The sequence below is a fragment of the Somniosus microcephalus genome, chromosome 7 (assembly GCF_052327205.1).
Source record: "Somniosus microcephalus isolate GS21.2 chromosome 7, FLI_Smic_1.0, whole genome shotgun sequence".
Taxonomy (NCBI): domain Eukaryota; kingdom Metazoa; phylum Chordata; class Chondrichthyes; order Squaliformes; family Somniosidae; genus Somniosus; species Somniosus microcephalus.
The window spans coordinates 90,184,059-90,203,204 of record NC_140993.1 but is presented as its reverse complement, the minus strand read 5'-3'; the positions used below and the strand labels follow the sequence as shown (position 1 = coordinate 90,203,204).

Sequence of the window (19,146 nt, the reverse complement as noted above, 5' to 3'; positions counted from 1 at the left end):
GTCCCTGTCTCCACCATCTGCTGATGCTCACTTGTGAGCTGCGATACACCAGGTGACAACACTACTCTATCTTGCGAAGGTCCCACCGATGTGAGTGTCTGCGCTGGTGCTGGGTGTGCTGAATTCTGCTGACGCTGCACCCTCAGAGGTTGCAGTTTCCTCTGAGGAGTCTGGAGGCTCAGGCTCTTCCTCCTGGACAGTGGGGACGGGGGCTTTCGATGGTCCTGTTGGGGAGCAAAGGAAAGAGTTAGAGATATGAGGTCAAGGTTACATGTACATTGAATAGTGCAGATGATCATAAGTCAATTTGTTAGAGCATCAGAATCATTATCAGTGACTCATGCAATGTCAATGAGAGAGATGCCAAACTATTCTGTCACCAGCTTGCTGTGATGCGCCATCTGTCCGTCCCCCACTTGGGAATCGTCCTCAATCCCGGCGATTTCCAGGGCCGCCTCCTCCCAGGCGGTGAGCTGGGCTACTGAGGGTGGCCCTCCTCCTGTCATGGCTCTTCCCCTCTTAATGTGGGCTCTCTTTTCCTGCAATGAGGGACACAAGTGGAGTTTGAGTGAGAATGAAGGAGTGAGTGTAGAGAATCCAAAGCATAGATGCTTAGAAGGAGACAAAGGACCCTCCCTGTGTGTTGTAAGTTGTTCTCATTGCATCACAGTGATAGGGAGTGTGAGGGCTGCATGGTTGAATAGTTAAGTGAATAGGACCATAGAGAGATAGGGAATGGGTAAGGGTGCAGGGATGTAAGTGTCAAGTGGGACGTGGAGGAAGAGGTTGGCAAAGCAGAGTGCTGGTGAGGAGAGGCGATGGGGATCAGATTGAGGGTGATGGGAAAGTCATACTCTCTTATTGTGCGGAGAAGGTCATGAAACTTCTTCCTGCATTGCAGCCAGGTTCTGCAGCTCATTGAGATGGAGTTGACCTCCTGGGCCACTTGCAGCCACACAGCTTTAGTCTGTTGGGGTGGCTTTTTTCTCCCTGAGGAATGGAAGAGCACCTCCTTATTGGATCTTGCTCCCTCCACCAGAGCTTGGAGGGAGTGCTCATCGAAGCGTGGAGCACACCTTGACCTACTGGTGGACATAGTCGATCAATGAAGTGCTTACTACAATGGCCATAAAGTTTGCAGTCTTCAGAAGAAGCAAGGCTGCTTGCAGGCCTTAAATCCAGCAGCATTGATGATGTCATCGGAGGTGACGTTCTGGGTGAAAAGACTCATTGGACCAGTGTTCCCACATGCCGGAAATCAATTGTTCAATTAGGGGAAAATTACACTTTTTCGACACTTCACTTCGGAGTTGGGGTCCTGACATGAATGCCACCTGACACGCCCTAGCCCGCCCACAATGGCAAAATCGAGTCCGAACGTCTCCACAATGACTGTGCGGTGGTCACTGCTACCAATACTGTCATGGACAGATGCATCTGCGGCAGGTAGCTTGGTGAGGATGAGGACAAGTAGATTTTTCCCTCATGTTGGTTCACTCACCACCTGTCGCAGGCCCAGACTGGCAGTTATGTCCTTCAGGACTCGGCCAGCTCAGTTAGTAGTGGTGCTACCAAGCCACTCTTGGTGATGGAAATTGAAGTCCCCCACCCAGAGTACATTCTGTGCCCTTGCTATTCTCAGTGCTTCTTCCAAGTGGTGTTCAACATGGCGGAGCACTGATTCATCAACTGAGGGAGGGCGGTAGGTGGTAATCAGCAGGAGGTTTCCTTGCCCATGCTTGACTTGAAGCCATGAGACTTCATGGGGTCCGGAGTCAATGTTGAGGACTCCCAGGGCCACTCCTTTCTGACTGTATACCACTGTGCCGCCACCCCTGGGATAGTGATGGGGGAGTCTGGGACATTGGCTAAAAGGTATGATTCTGTGAGTATGACTATGTCAGGCTGTTGCTTGACTAGTCTGTGGGACAGCTCTCCCAATTTTGGCACAATTCCCCAGATGTTGGTGAGGAGGACTTTGCAGGGTCAGCTGGGCTGGGTGTGCCGTTGCCGTGCCCATAGCCGGTGCCAAGGTTGATGCCGGGTAGTCAGTCCAGTTTCTTTCTTATTATTTTGTTTCATAGCGGTTTGTTACAACTGAATATCTTGCTGGGCCATTTCAGAGGGCAGTTAAGAGTCAACCACATTTTGCTGTGGATCTGGAGTCACGTATAGGCCAGACCAGGTAAGGACATTAGTGAACCAGATGGGTTTTTACGACAATCCGATAGTTTCATGGTTACCATTACTGATGCTAGCTTTTTTATTCCAGATTCATGTAATTAACTGAATTTAAATTCCCCAGCTGCCGTGGTGGGATTTGAACACACGTCTCTGGATCATTAGTCCAGGCCTTTGGATTACTAACTCCTTTTGGCACAGTACGTCATTCTCCAACATTTTTGAGGTGCTACTGCTCCATTTCTGCTGAGCAGCAGACCAAAAAAAAATCATCCCCTATATCAGCCTTTAATTACGTTAGCTGTTTATACTAGACTAGCTGAAGTGCCCGGCGGTGCCGAGGCTTTTTCGAGGGAATGTTGTTGTTGGAAGAGAGAGAGAGAGAGCGACTGGGGGGAACAGAGAGAGCGACTGGGGGGAAGAGAGAGAGCGACTGGGGGGAAGAGAGAGAGCGACTGGGGGGAAGAGAGAGAGCGACGGGGGGAACAGAGAGAGCGACTGGGGGGAAGAGAGAGAGCGACTGGGGGGAAGAGAGGGAGGGGAGGGGGGGAGGGAGGGGGAGGGGGGGAGGGAGGGGAGGGAGGGGGAGGGGAGGGAGGGGGAGGGGAGGGGGGAGGGGAGGGGGAGGGGGAGGGCAGGGGGAGGGGAGGGGGAGGGCGGGGAAGGGAGGGGGGGAGGAGGGGGGGAAGGGAGGGCAGGGGGAGGGGAGGGAGGGGAAGGGAGGTCGGGGTGGAAGGGAGGGCAGGGGGAGGGGAAGGGAGGGCGGGGGGAGGGGAAGGGAGGGAGGGGGGAGGGCGGGGAAGGGAGGGCGGGGGGGGAAGGGAGGGGGGAAGGGAGGGGGGAGGGTGGGGGGTAAAAGGGGGGGAGAGGAAGGGGAGGGAGGGCGGGGGGCGCCCCCCCCGAGGGTCACCCCCCGAGGTGAAGACCGCCAATTGTGCGCGCCCCCCGCCCCCCGAGGGTCGCCCCCCCCGAGGTGAAGACCGCCGATTGCGCGCGCAGCAGGAGCTGAGACGCGGCGTCTCTCTCGGCCGGCGGGCCCGGTTGCCAGAGTAACCGTGACGCTGACCAAGCCAGAAAGAGAGACGCCGCGTCTCAGCTGCTCCTGCTGCGCGCGCGGCCCCCCACCCCCCGCCCGAGGGTCGCGGCCCCCCCCCGCCCCCCCCGAGGGTCGCGGCCCCCCCCCGAGGTGAAGACCGCCGATTGCGGCTGTGGGAGACGTCCGGCGGGCCCGGTTGCCAGGGTAACGCTGGACGCTCAACAAGCCCCGCCCCCCGGCCAGCCAGAGAGAGACAGCGCATATCAGCTCCTGCTGCGCGCGCACCCTAGCGGCGCTGGGCTGAGGCTCGGCCAACCAGCCTTCGAGTGGGGCCGGGAGGTGCCTAGCTTGGGCGTGGGTGCGGAGGAAACGCCGAGGCTTCTAGGCCTACCTGGAAAAACGGGGAAAGGTAGGAAAATTAATGAGATTAGATAAGTTAATTACTTTCTAAATCATTTTTTTTAAAAACAATATGTGTTTTAAAAGCAACTTTTTTTTAAGACGCAGAAAGCGGGAAAAAGAAAGGAAAAGTTTGGAATCAAGATGGCAGCGACTCACCTCGGTTCAGAACGATAAAGCCCGGCCACACACGCACCGATTGGCCCGGCGGCACGCGCCAGCAACCCGGCATACGATTGGTCGAGCTTGAGGTCACTCTGTCGCTAATGAGCGGATAATGAGATGTTAATGAGCGGAATGTTGAAGGTTTTTGGGATACCGCGGGCGCAATTTTAGCCCGGCCGAAACGTAAATACGCTTAAAACCGTCTCGGAAGCGTAAGCTTTCTTTGGAGGTAACGCGCGCGTAGGTACGCCCTGTAACTTTCGAGTGCATACCCGCAACGCACACGCGATGACAGACAGACAGATAGACAGACAGACAGATAGACAGATAGACAGAATGACAGAAGTACCGATTTATATATATAGATGGTAGCTGAATATTCTGCACTCCTTCAGTGTGATTGTCATGAGATCTGTGCGCATTGGGTTCTCCGGTCCAATGGGAGTTTGGAACACGGTGGAGGAAAGCACTGTCAGTAATGGTTTACTATATCGTGTTACTTATGCTGTTCAGGGGTTGACAGTGACTGCTTCAAGACAAAAGATTCCGACCAAATAAGTAATTTCCATGTCTGTTGTCAGTAGCAATTACATTTTCTTTTCCAAAAGGCTGGCAAGAGCACTTTACTGCTCATGGATCATCTTGGATCTGTAAGCTGAAGGAGTTCCACCCCTATTGAGTGTCAGTGTTCGATATCATCTACGATGTATTTAAAACAGGGAGTGCATATAATTCTGCTTGGATGAATGGAACACACATGTGTCAAATTACATCAGCAACATATGCAATTATATATTAAGGACTGTGGGTGAAATAAGCACCCAATTTGCTCTGTAACAAACTCCGAAAAATGTACAGCTAGGCTGCATGTAAACTGTATCTAACTCTTAGGCCTAGAAATTCGAGATCACCAAGAACCTGCTGTGGGCTGGAGTTAATGGGCGCTGAAATTGATGGTGCTGGCAGGACCGGGATATTGGCGCTGGTAGCTGACTAACATTAATGTTTTTGTGGCATTAGTCCTGGCTGGAGACCCCAATGTAGTGTGGCCATAGCATCATTGCAGCAGGTACAGTCTTTTCTTAAAGCAAGGATGTTATTTTAGAGAGCAGTCCGGTCGTTTAAAGGGGAACTGCCTTCTAAAATGAAAAAAATAAAAATTATTTAAAAATAGGCAGCTTTCAGCCCTTACAGCTCAACTGTCTTCTGGAAAAAGAAGCATTAAAAAGAATTCCCAAATGGGAGTCTTCAGCTCTTAAAGGTGAATTGCTTTCCACACCTAAAAAAATGGGAAAAGTGCTTCAGCACTAACACAAATGGCTCAGCAAGCCATGGAAGGGCCACCCAGGGTCTCGCACGCAGCACTCCAGCTTTGTGCAGGGGGTCAACACTGCACGAGAGGTCCTCTACCCACAGGGGCCAGGAGGCCCACCAGAAAGAAGGATGTGGGACCAGATCACTGAGGCTGTCACTACCAGCAGTGTCACTCCCATGACCTGGCTCTAGTGCCCAAAGAAGCTTCATGACCTCTGACCAGTGGTCAATGTCAGTGAATGCATCTTCAAAAGCCGTCTCCTACCAACTGAACCACTAGCCTCACACGCTTCTCAATGCATGATTTCCCCCCCTGCACCCGCAATCACTCACCTACCAGCAATCTGTACCAAACACGAGGCACACCTCACATTCCTAGCTTCACCTCACCCCCTTGGAGGAGACAGTGCTGGCCAGTCTTGGCAGGGGCATGGCTGAGCCCTTGGCCAGCAGCGGGGCTGAAAGGATACAAGATGCTGGTATTCTCATACGTTATCCTCCTTCTCGCATGCACCTCTTGTTTTACCGCCCTCCCCTGACCACAACTCCTTTCACACACCCAAGAAATGCAGCCTGCCCAGCCAATGGTTGACCAAGAAGAGGGAGAGGAGAGTGAAGAAGGAGAAGAGGAAGAAACACCGCCACTTGATTTGACACTCCCAGCCACCAGCTCATCAAGGTCGACCAGCAAGGCCATTTGCAGTGTCCCCCACTGAAAGTCAGCAGCCTTCCACCAGCCATGCAGCAGCCACTGGGGTAGTACTGTGTGACATCAGTAGGACAGGCAAAGACACACACAAGTCGCTGAGGGAATGCATAAGGGTGATGAGTTGATTTTTTGATGTCATATAGGTGTATAAAGTTAGATTGGAAAGTTTGCTTTGTGGTGGCTTTTATTTCAGCATTGTGGCAAAGAGGCTTGGTAGTACCACTATTGACTGAGCTGGCCGAGTCCTGAAGGGCATAGCTGCCAGACTGGGCCTACGGCAGGTGGTGAGCGAACTAACATGAAGGAAAAGCCTACTTGACCTCGTCCTCACCAATCTATCTGTCGCAGATGCATCTGTCCATGACAGCATTGGTAGCAGTGACCACCGCACAGTCCTAGTGGAGACAAAGTCCCATCTTCACACCGAGGACACCCTCCATCATGTTGTGTGGCAGTATCACCGTGCCAAATGGAATAGATTCAGAACAGATCTAGCAGCTCAAAACTGGGCATTCGTGAGATGTGTGAGCCATCAGCAACAGCAGAATTGTATTCCACCACAATCTGCAACCTCATGGCCCGGCATATCTCTCACGCTACCATTAACATCAAGCCAGGGGACCAACCCTAGTTCAATGAGGAGTGCAGAAGAGCATGCCAGGAGCAGCACTAGGCATACCTAAAAATGAGGTGCCAACCTTGGGAAGCAGCAACACAGGACTACATGCATGCTAAACAGCAGAAGCAGCATGCTAGAGACAGAGCTAAGTGATCCCACAATCAACCGATCTGCAGTCCTGCCACATCCAGTCGTGAATGGTGGTGTACAATTAAACAACTAACGGGAGGAGGAGGTTCCATGAATACTCCATTCTCAATGATGGTGGAGCCCAGCACGTGAGTGCAAAAGGCAAGGTTAAAGCATTTGCAACCATCTTCAGTCAGAAGCGCTGGGTGGATGATCCACTCCTGAGGTCCCACCATCACAGAAGCCAGTCTTCAGCCGATTCGATTCACTCCATGTGATATCAAGAAATGGCTGAGTGCAGTGGATACAGCAAAGGCTATGGGCTCCGACAACATCCCGGCTGTCATGCTGAAAACTTGTGCTCCAGAACTAGCCGCTCCTCTAGCCAAGCTGTTCCAGTACTGCTGCAACACTGGCATCTACCTGACAATGTGGAAAACTGCCCAGGTATGTCCTGTCCACAAAAAGCAGGACAAATCCAATCTGGCCAATTATCGCCCATCAGTCTACTCTCAATCATCAGGAAATTGATGGAAGATGTCACCAACATTGCTATCAAGCGGCACTTACTCACCAATAACTTGCTCACTGATGCTCAGTTTGGGTTCTGCCAGGACCACTCAGCTCCAGACAACACTATAGCCTTGGTCCAAACATGAACAAAAGGGCTGAATTCCAGAGGTGAGCTGAGAGTGACTGTCCTTGACATCAAGGCACCATTTGACTGAGTGTGGCATCAAGGAGCCCTAGTAAAATTGAAGTCAATGGCAAATCAGGGGAAAACTCTCCACTGGCTGGAGTCATACCTAACACAAAGGAAGATGGTTGTGGTGGTTGAAGGTCAATCATCTCAGCCCCAGGATATCGCTGCAGGAGTTCCTCAGGGCAGTGTCCTAGGCCCAACCATCTTCAGCTGCTTCATCAATGACTTTCCCTCCATCATAAGGTCAGAAGTGGGGATGTTATCTGATGATTGCACAGTGTTCAGTTCCATTCACAACTCCTCAGATAATGAAGCAGTCCATGTCCGCATGCAGCAAGACCTGGACAACATTCAGGCTTGGGCTGATAAGTGGCAAGAAGTATTCGCGCCACGCAAGTGGCAGGCTTTGACTATCTCCAACAAGCGAGAGTCTAACCACCGCCCCTTGACATTCAACGGTATTACCATCGCCGAATCCCCCACCATCAACATCCTGGGGGTCACAGTTGACCAGAAACTGGACCAGCCGCATAAATAATGTGGCCACAAGAACAGGTCTGGTTATTTTGTGGCGAGTGTCTCACCTCCCGACTCTCCAAAACCTTTCCACCATCTACAAGGCACAAGTCAGGAGTGTGATGGAATACTCTCCACTTGCCTGGATGAGTGCAGCTGCAACAAAACTCAATAAGATTGACACCATCCAGGACATAGCAGCCTGCTTGATTGGCACCCCATCAACCACCTTAAACATTCACTCCCTCCACCAGGCACACCGTGACTGCAGTGTGTACCATCTACAAGATGCACTGCAGCAAGGCTTCTTCGACAGCACTTCACAAACCCACAACCTCTACCAGCTAGAAGGACAAGGGCAGCAGGTGCATGGAAACACCACCACCTCCAAGTTCCCCTCCAAGTTACACACCATCCTGACTTGGAAATATGTCGCCATTCTTTCATCATCGCTGGGTCAAAATCCTGGAACTCTCTCCCTCCACAGCAAGAAAAATCTATTACTTTACTTTCATTTAATAGGATTGACATCATGAGAAAGCATTAAAGAGGGAAGCCTCAGAAGCTCATATTTATCAAGGTGATAATATATAAATATATATAAATATTTTGCATATTACCAAGTTTTGGCAATCCAGACACATTCTAAAGACCCATAAAAGAAAAAATGGATGAGATTTACACCTACAAAATGAGTTAAATTTAACCCAAACAGTCCATAAAAATTTAGTTCCGATATTAAACCAACAATCAAAGTGTATTTACCTTAAGTAAATGATTCAGTTGAAACAGGGGATTACAGTTAAACAGCAAGTATAATAAATCAAAGGGGATTATTGATGCCAGATCAAGCTGTGGAAACTGAATTTTAATCAGAATGCATACTCTTTAATCTTAAAAGGTAATTTGGTTAAAAAAAAGTACTTGTTAATTGGTTGGGTATTTATAACTTACCTTGAATCTTAATGAATGTGTATAATTCTTTCTCATTTCTTTTTTATCGACCTAAAGGGCAGGAAAATGCATAAATTAGAAAATCAGTATTGTGCAGTTAAAATATATTTTAGTTTACCTTTTTGCAATTTTTTTGTGCTCATCAATGAAAGGAATGTTAATGCTGGGGAACGGAACATTTTTTCACTTTTGTCACCCAGTTTCAGTATTCAGCATTAACCAGCTCAAGTGTAGCGCCAACAGATGCAGAGTAAAATTTCCTCTGCTTTATCTGAACAATCTGCTTTCCATTCTTTGTTAAAATGTGTGTTGGAGTCTCCTACTTTCTGGAGTATTAATGTGAATGAAAAATAGCACTAGTGCTTCCCATTGTGTGCAATATTACAGCAGGCTGGCGTTATTGGAGTAAAAAATCTGATGTGCCAAGCCCTGGTGTGCCATGAATGCTTATTATGCTTCCAGCCCATGATTTTCCATCCACAGGCGCCAATACTCATGTTTGCAGCGAGTTTAGGTGTAAGAATAGTATACCGACAGTTTTTGGGGTGCACTTTGTGGCAGAATCTGTTTCTGCCGAGTTTCTAGTGATGTGCACCCCAATGCACCAGCAGTCATTTTTCTCTTTTGCTGCATTTTTTTCCAGAGTGTCTGTATCATAATGGCCCAGAAATTCGTGTCGGGGGCTTCCCGCGGGTGCAAGCCCCCGACCTACACTTACCTAGCGCGCCGGCAGTTGAAGCCTGACCCTGCGTGGATTTCCTCTCTATGGCCCGGTCCAGCTCCCGGCGCGCTGTGCTTGCGTGATCCAGCGGCGTACTTAGTGCGATGCGTCCGCTGGGATCACGTGAGCCACGGGCAACCAATTGGAGGAGGGAAAAGCCCATTCATGAGATTGACAGAAAGAACTGTCAAACTCATGAAAACTCCAGGCGCCCAAAACAGTACTTAACCTTAAAATAAATTTGAAAAAAAATCACACTATTTAAATAAACTATAAATAACATTAAATAACTATTTTAAACAATAATTTAAATTTTTGAAAAAAATAATTTTATAAAAAAACGGGGCTAAAAATACACTTACCTTACTTTAATGTATTTAAAAATAATAAACCTGTGGAAAAAATGTTCTAATTTTAATTAATTGACCACTTACCTTTTAAAATGAAGTCCTTACGTCTGGTTTTTAGATGTGTAAAAAGTAGAGGCCTTCACGCACGGAAAAACCTGTAAAAATAAGGAAGGTCAACGCGCACGCGCAGACTCCCGCACGCATGCGTTCCACCTCTGAACCCCTTCGTTCAGAGGATCGGAAATGCCGGTTTCCCGCGCATGTGTAGTGCATGCAAGAAACCGTCACTTCCATCGGGTCCACGCGTGAGTACTCCGTGCTTACTCATGCGTTGGGACCCGAATTTCTGGGCCATAATCATTGGGGGAAAGAATTGTGTGGTTTGCACCACACGTGTGTACCATGAGATGGCGCTAAAATGCTGCCAAGAGCTTTAACACCACCTAATTCTGGTTCTAGTGCCGCACGGCATATCGATGTTGCCAATAGTGATGCTGCTGAATGCGATCACCGGGGACTTCGCCATCAAGGAGATTGTGACATTAGCGAGTGTGTAACGCTCACTTGATGCCCGATCTCCCAACTTTGTTACACCCATGAACTTACCGGCTGGAGAAAACAACGACTGCTTCAGGTGGCGTGCAACAGCAGGAAGCCGGCTCCAGCGACACTATTTAAAGGGATCATCACCAATCACTCGGCGCTGACAGGTTTTTGAAGTTTGAGTGGCTGCGTGCTACTTCCTGCTACTGGAAGAGTTTTCTTTATTCATTTCAAGGTTCTTTGGTATCAGGGAGTGTTGTGGCAAGTACAAAACTCCATAATTATTTCTGAAAAGCTCCAACCTACAACACTTGCTGAAAGTCATGGGGGCTGTACTGGCAGTGGATCTCGCCCTCCTGCATCTACGATGGAGGGAGCGGAGGCAGCGAGACAATCGGCCTTCATGACCAGTTCATCAGACTCCGATTCGCATTAATGAAACCCCAGATCCCCGTAGCTCACCACATCCCCATCATACAATCTCTGTCTCACACCATATCACAGCGCCCTCCTGGGCGCAAAGGTGAAATGAGAGAGGCCACAAAATATTTCAAACACAATTAATAAATTTATCTATGAACATATCACATGAATTCCAATAACTAATAACCCTTGTGCCTGCCATAGTTGAATAGCTGTCATTGTGTGCAAGGTGTGAGATGTGGGTGTGAGTGTTGCTAGGTAGAGATTATTGGTGGGTGAGCGCTGGGGTGTGGTACATTGAGCAGTGTGTGATGCTTCTGATACAGATGGTGGTATGTAGCATTTGATGAAGCCTTCACTCACCCTGACCACCCGTGTGAGCTGGTTAAACTTCTTCTTGCACTGTGTGTGGGTCCAGGGGACCACAGTGCTGCCCATGATGTGGTGTGTCACCTCCCTCCACATAGTCCGGTAGACTTGTGGCGAGGGCCTCCTGCCATTCGGCGGGTACAGGACCGCCCGCCTTCTCTCCACCGTTAAAACCAATACCTCCAAAGCTTCATCGGCACACCCAACAATGCTGAGAATGAGGTGCTGCAGCATCAATGAACCTCCCCTTTAAGCAGTGAAAAAAGTCTGTGGCAATCATTACTTGTGTTTAGACTGCCCCTGATATTGGCCCATCTTTTCAGTGTAACGCCAATGAGCTTGGGTTTTTAGATGAGAATCATGACTGCAATCATTTTAATGAGGTGTGAGGGCAAATTTTTGCATGCAGCCTAGATGGTTTTCAACTGGCACTACTTAAGAATTTTTAGTCTAAACACTGCCCATTTCTTTGCTATAATGAATTTCTAGCCCTCTACAGCACTGAAGGAGGCCATTCAGCCCACCATGCCTGTACCAGCTCTTTGAAAGAGCTATCCAATTAGTCCCATTCCTCCTACGATAGCAAAATACTGCGGATGCTGGAAATCCGAAATAACAACAGAAAATGCTGGAAAAACTCAGCAGGCCAGGCAACATCTGTGGAGAGAGAAACAGAGTTAATGTTTCAGGTCGAAGACCCTTCGTCAGAACTGAGAAAAAAGCAGGAAATGAAACGGATGAAAAAGCAAGTTTGTGGGGCTGGGAAATGGGGGAGGGGATGAAAGAACAAAGGGGAAGGTCTGTGTGAGGTGAAGAGACATTAAGAGATATTCAAGGTGAGACGAGATGGTAATAGGACAGGTAAAGAAACAAAGGATGGCTCTAGATGAAGTGTGAAATGCGCTGGCAGAATGAAAGACAGCTGCCATGTGGGAGAGAAAAAAAAAGAAAAAGGCACAAACCAAAAGTGTGGATACAAAATATATAAAAATATGATAGGGGCCGAGGTTATGATCTGAAATTGTTGAACTCGATATTGAGTCCGGCTGTAAAGTGCCTAATCAGAAGATGAGGTGCTGTTCCTCGAGCTTACGCTGAGCTTCCATGGAACAATGCAAGAGGCCGAGGATGGTGAGGTCTGAGTGGGAATGGAGTGGTGAATTGAAATGACAGGCGACTGGAAGCTTGGGGTCACACTTACGGACTGAACGGAGGTGTTCCGCAAAGCGGTCACCCAATCTGCATTTGGTCTCCCCAATGTAGAGGAGACCACATTGTGAGCAGCGAATACAGTATACTAGATTGCAAGGAGTGCAAGTAAATCACTGTTTCCCCTGGCAGGGGTGTTTGGGGCCCTGGACAGTGGGAAGGGGGGAGGTATAAGGGCAGGTGTTGCATCTCCTGTGCTTGCACGGGAAGGTGCCGGGCGAAGGGGAAGGGGTGCTGGGGGTGATAGAGGAGTGGATTAGGGTGTCGCGGAGGGAGCGGTCCCTATGGAATGCTGAAAGGGGAGGGGAAGGGAAGATGCGTTTGATGGTGGGATCACGTTGGAGGTGGCGGAAATGGCGGAGGATGATCCACTGAATGTGGAGGCTGGTGGGGTGAAAGGTGAGGACAAGGGGAGCCCTATTGTGGTTCCGGGAGGGAGGGGCAGGGGTGAGGGCAGAAGTGCGGGAGATAGAACGGACACAGTTGAGGGCTGTGTCAACAACAGTAAAGGGGAATCCTCGGTTGAGGAAAAAGGAAGACATGTCGGAAGCACTGGTGTGGAAGGTGGCATCGTCGGAGCAGATGCGGCGGAGACGGAGAAACTGGGAGAATGGAATAGAGTCCTTACAGGAGACGGGGTGGGAGGAAGTGTAGTCCAGGTAGCTGTGAGAGTCAGTGGGCTTGTAGTGAATGTTGGTCAATAACCTATCCCCAGAGATGGAGACGGAGAAGTCATGGAAGGGAATGGGCGAGTCAGAGATGGACCATGTGAAGGTGAGGGAAGGGTGGAAATTGGAGTTAAAGTGAATGAAATTGTCCAGTTCAGGGCGAGAGCAGGAAACGGCAGCGATACAGTCATCAATGTACCGGAAAAAGGTGAGGGAGGGGACCGAGTAGGACTGGAACAAAGAGTGTTCCACATATCCCACAAAAAGGCATGCATAGCTATGACCTTTGCGGGTACCCATAGCAACACCTTTAATTTGGAGGAAATGAGTGGAGTCAAAGGAGAAGTTGTTCAACGTGAGAACAAGTTCAGCCAGGCGGAGGAGAGTGGTGGTGGATGGGGACTGGTTGGGCCTCTGTTCAAGGAAGAAGCGGAGTGTCCTCAGGCCATCCTGGTGGGGGATGGAGGTGTAGAGGGATTGTACGTCTATGGTGAAAAGGAGGCGGTTGGGGCCAGGAAACTGGAAACTGTTAAAGTGGCGGAGGGCGTCAGAAGAGTCGCGGATGTAGTTGGGAAGAAACTGGGCAAGGGGAGAAAAAATAGAGTTGAGATAGGAAGAGCTAAGTTCCGTGGGGCAAGAACAGGTTGAAACGATGGGTCTACCAGGGCAGTCCTGTTTGTGGATCTTGGGAAGGAGGTAGAAGCGGGCTGTGCGGGATTGGGGAACTATGAGGTTGGCGGCCATGGGGGGAAGATCTCCAGAGGAGATGAGGTCAGTGACAGTCTTGGAAACGGTGGTTTGATGTTCGGTAGTGGGGTCATGGTCCAGGTGGAGGTAGGAGGCGGTGTCGGAGAGTTGGCGTTCAGCTTCCGCTAAGTAGAGGTCGGTTCGCCAAACAACAACAGAGCCACCCTTGTCAGCAGGTTTAATGATAATGTTGGGGTTGGATCTGAGAGAATGGAGTGCTGCAAGTTCAGAGGGAGGTAGGTTGGACTGAGTGAGGGGAGCAGAGAAATGGAGACGGCCGATGTCACGGCGGCAGTTAGCAATGAAAAGATCTAGAGAGGGTAAGAGGCCAGAGGGAGGGGTCCAGGTAGAACGAGAATTCTGAAAGGGGGAGAAAGGTTCAGCCATTCCCCTGCCGTTTCCCCATAGTCCTGCAATTTTCTCCCCTTTAATTATTTATCCAATTCCCTTTTGAAAGTTACTATTGAATCTATTTCAACCACCCTTTCAGGCAGTGCATTCCAGATCATAACAGCAGTGCATTCCAGATCATAACAACTCACTGCGTAAAAAAAATCTCATCTCACCTCTGGCTTTTTTGACAATTACCTTCAATCTGTGTCCTCTAGTTACTGACCCTTCTGCCAGTGGAAACAGTTTCTCCTTATTTATTCTATCAAAATCCTTCATGATTTTGAATACCCATATCAAATCTTCCCTTAACCGTCTCTGCTCTAAGGAGAATAATCCCAGCTTCTCTAGTCTCTCCACGTAACTGAAGTCCCTCATCCCCGGTACCATTCTAATAAATCTCCTCTGCACCCGCTCCAAGACCTTGACATCCTTGCTAAAGTGTAGTGCCCAGAATTAGACGCAATACTCTAGCTGAGGCCTAACCAGTGATTTATAAAGGTTTAGCAGCTTCTTTGTTTTTGTACTCCGTGCCTCTAATTATAAAGCCAAGGGTCCTGTGTGCCTTTTTAATACCCTTCTCAACTTGTCTTGCCAGCTTCAAATATATCTTTACGTAAACCCCCAAGCCTCTCTGTTCCTGCACCCCCTTTACAATTATACCATTTAGTTTATATTGCCTCTCCTTATGCTTCCTTTCAAAATGCATCACTGCACACTTCTCTGCATTAAATTTAATCTGCCATGCGTCTGCTCATTTCACCAGTCTGTCTATGTCCTCCTGAAGTCTGCTATTACCCTCCTCACTGTTTACTACTTTTACAAGTTTTGTCTCATCTGCAAACTTTGAAATTATGCCCTGTATACCCAAGTCCAGGTCATTAATATTAATCAAAAAAGCAGTGGTCCTAATATCGACCAGTGGGGGGCACCACTGTATATTTCCATCCAGTTTGAAACACAACCATTCACTGTTACTCTCTATTTTCTGTTCATTAGCCAGTTTCATATCCACGCTGCCACTGCCCCTTTAATCCGATGGGCTTCAAATTTGTAGGTCGACCTTTTTAAATTTTGGGTGATTCTTTATCTCATTCCAATGACCTGCTCCTTTCTTTAGGTGCCTCTGCCTTCTCTTCCGTTTGAAGACATTCTTCAAAAGTACCACAAAACCTCACATGAGCCATCTATGACAGTTTCCTACCAATCACTTCAATCTTGCAAAAGGTTCGCTACACATCATCTGCCCCCCACCCCCTCCCACAGTCTGCTGCTGAAATCTGCAAGCATTCCTGACTATTTAAAGGCTGCACTTGAAATTTCCACCCCTCCTCACGCCTAGTACAGTACTCCCGTGTTACAATGAGTTCTGCTCAATTAACACCAGTGGGTATGCAAATTCAGCTTGTGCCACATTCTATGGCATGGTCAGTGCTGGAATGGATGGGTGGGTCGAAATCCCATCCTTGCAGTGCACTGTTGGAACAGATGGTCCCGTGGAATTTCAAATCCATTAACTTTAATTGTTAGGCTGGGAATGCACAATTTTGTGATATGCACATCAGAATTTTCACTCCATTGTTAGTATCAGAAATGTGGTCAGTCAGGAATCAGCAGAGTTAATGCTTATTTTGTACGTTTCCAGTGCCTTAACAATCGCACAATAGTCTAAATAATGTCATGGGACCTTTCATATAGGTATGCTTTGTGGAAATAAAGAGTAGGAATGGCTTAGCAGCTTTCTCATGAATTGTATTTCAGAGCTGATGCCATAGGGGAGCTAATGGATGCAACTGTGGAAAGAAGGACAGCTCTAGTTGGCGGACCAGCAATCACAACCACAAAGGTCTCAGGCTGGAAGCATGCAAAGAGTGTTTACAACCCCCTAGGCATGGAAAGAGGTCAGCAAGAACTTTAATGATCTGAAAAAGATGTACCAAAGATAAGCCTATGGAAATACAGTAAGGATTTGTGCCAGTTGAATAAAGTCATGCATGTTGACACGCTTCTGCAGTAAGCATTCTATTTCGATCAGTGTAGTGTATGTACCCGTCTACCTTTAAGGGAAGTATTGAATGTAACCGTTCACCTTTAAGAGGACTACTTTCGGTGTGGCACTATTTGTTTGGCTTCTGTATACTGTAATACCGATAGTGACCACACCAGTATATAAGTGTTGTGGCAGGATTGCTGGGGCAGATTCGCCCGGTCCTTCGAATAGTAAAGACCTGTTTGTTTGTTACTTCTGAAGTCTGTGTATTTATTAACTGCACAACCCACAGACTTTACAGTGACGACGAGTCTGATCGTACCCTGTGGCAAGACTACCAAAGCAAGAAGAGCGTCGAAGAGAGGCAACCGCCCTCGTCGTGCTGCTGGGAGAAAACACGAGGCTGCAGCAGGAGAAAGGTGGAAGACTTTAGCAACAAAAGCTTCCGTCTGCAACAGGCACTGACTACCCTTCTACCACGGTGCGGAGTGAGCCGATCAGCAGGGAACAAGGCGGCCGAAGAGACTGTGAGTAGGGGAAGGTGTAGAAGTATCCGGAGGATAAGGGCAGAGCACTCGACCTCGGTCGAGGGGGAGCTGAGCCGGTCAGAAGTCGGGTCCAACGGCGTCGGGTGACAGCCGGACCGCGATCGGCGGGAAAAGCCGGGCAGCGCCCGCAGCCACGAAGCGCTGAGACTGGGAGTAGGCGCGGGAAGAGAAACCCAGCCGCAGCCGGGGAGGGAAACACCGGTCTGCGAGAGGGCTGGGAGGCGAACAGGAACCGTGCGGGTGGGAGAGAGAGACAGAGCCGAGCAAGGGGAGAGAGACTGTGCGAGAGCCAGTCCAGCGGCTGAACTGTTCTCCACCAACGGGATACCCAGGGCCGGTAGAACCGAACGTGCGGGAGAGAGAGCGACAGAGCCGGGTACGGAGAGAGAGACTGCGCGAGAGCCAGTCCAGCGGCTGAACTGTCCTCCGTTAACGGGGTGTACCCAGCGCCGGTAGAGCCGTGCGGGCAGGAGGAAAAGACAGAGCCGAGTAAGGGGAGCTGTGCAGAAGCCAGCCCAGCGGCTGAACCTGTCCGCTGTGGGGAAAGCGTACCCCTTCCACCAGGGAAGAAACGCGGGAAGCCGCCATTAGGCGGAGAAGACGATTGAAGTGGGCGGGGCGAGAAGGAAAGAGCGGGAAACCGCCATTTTCGCGGGAAAACCGCCATCTTAGAAATAAACAAATAAATAAGAATACTTGAAGAAATACTTGTGTTGTACCCAAGGAAAGAAAGGTGCCTAAGCGGGCGGACATCAATGAGTTCAATTCGGAGATAGAAGACTGGGCCACGTACGTAGAACGTATTGAGATACATTGTAAGGCTAACAAAATAGCTAAGGAGGAAAAAGCTTTAACCTTACTTAACATGATGGGTGCGAAAACATTCGGGTTGTTGAAGCATCTTCTCTCACCAGCTAAACCGGCAGATCAGACTTTCGATGATATTGTAGCAGTGCTGAAGGATCACTTGAACCCCACACCGTTGATGCTGGCTGAACGATTCAAATTCTACGCAAGAACGCAGAGGAAAGACGAAAGCAATGCGGAATACTTGGTCGAACTGCGTAGGATAGCGAAATACTGCCAGTTTGGAGGGAATCTGACAGAGGCACTGCGTGACAAGTTCGTATGCGGATTGTCCAAAGAAGGATCGCAGAAGCGACTACTGGAAGAAAATGACCTCACACTGGACAGGGCTGTCCTCATAGCTGCATCGCACGAAGCCGCAGCGAAAGGAACGGCGGAAATGCAGCTAAAGGCGGTGGCACTAGGGGTGGACCAAATTACTTCGAGCACAACAAAATGCTACCGTTGTGGGAAGACAACACACGACCAGAATCAATGCTGGGTTAAAAACCAAGAATGCAGGAAATGTGGCAAGATCGGGCACATAGCTAAGGTATGCCGGACAGGAGCAACGTACAACAATAAGAAGTCACCACAAAAATGGTACGGAAAGGTGCAAGAGGTGACTAAGAAGAGTCTGAGGGAACAGAAGTCGGTCTCACACTCCAAATGCAAAGGACTGGACAGTCTGAGAATTCACAACGTGAGCAATGAAGCTGACCGACAAACTATCTGGATTACGCTACAGATTGCAAAGGTCCAAGTAAAAATGGAAGTGGACACCGGATCGGCGTTGACGGTCATGAATAAGCATGACTATAAGAAATTTTTCAAGCATATTCCACTATGGGATACGGAACTAGTACTACAGACATACACGGGGCACAAAGTATTCCCCATCGGAATGATAGAAGTCAAGGTGAGATACAAGGATAAAGATCATCACCGGTTGGACCTGTATGTATTGCCTGAGGGAGGACCACCACTTCTGGGACGGGAGTGGATCCGAAAAATAAAGTTGGACTGGCAGTCACTAAACACCATGACGGTGGATTCCGAAAAAGAGGATGTCAAACCTGAACGGTTGTCCAGAATATTGGACGAAGCTAAGGAGGTATTCCAGCAAGGACTGGGAACACTGCGAGGTATTAAAGCAAAGGTTAAGATTGCAGAAAATGCAAGCCCAAAGTTTTTTAAGGCCAGATCGGTACCTTACGCAATACGACCAGCTGTGGAGGCAGAACTGGAAGAACTTGAACGATCAGGGGTTCTGTCAAAAGTGGACTGGAGTGAGTGGGCCACGCCCATTGTTCCCGTCATGAAGTCCTCACCGAGTAATAAGCCAGGGGGACCGGGGAAGGTCCGTATCTGCGGAGATTTCAAGATTACTGTGAATCCGGTGCTTCACACGGTACAATACCCGCTTCCGCGGATTGAAGATATCTTTGCTTCGTTGGCTGGAGGGAAGCATTTCACGAAAATAGATCTGGCTCAAGCATATCTACAGATGGAGGTCGAGGAAGAGTCACGCCAGTACCTCACCATCAACACTCACAGAGGCTTGTATCGCTACAATAGACTGGTCTTTGGGGTAGCTTCGGCGCCAGCAATTTGGCA

At 49.1% G+C, this 19,146-nt stretch overlaps 1 protein-coding gene across 1 annotated transcript in view; it reads right to left on the bottom strand.

Annotated features, from left to right (window-relative positions):
• Positions 1-19,146, bottom strand: part of LOC147114786 (cyclic nucleotide-gated channel beta-3-like) — a 297,343-nt gene that overhangs the window by 185,393 nt on the left and 92,804 nt on the right. Inside the window, exons 4-5 of the mRNA XM_085992718.1 lie at positions 8,726-8,776; positions 8,537-8,623 (exon numbers count right to left, since the gene is read on the bottom strand). Of these exons, the coding sequence (XP_085848844.1) occupies positions 8,537-8,623; positions 8,726-8,776 (138 nt within the window). The remainder of the gene's footprint in view (positions 1-8,536; positions 8,624-8,725; positions 8,777-19,146) is intronic.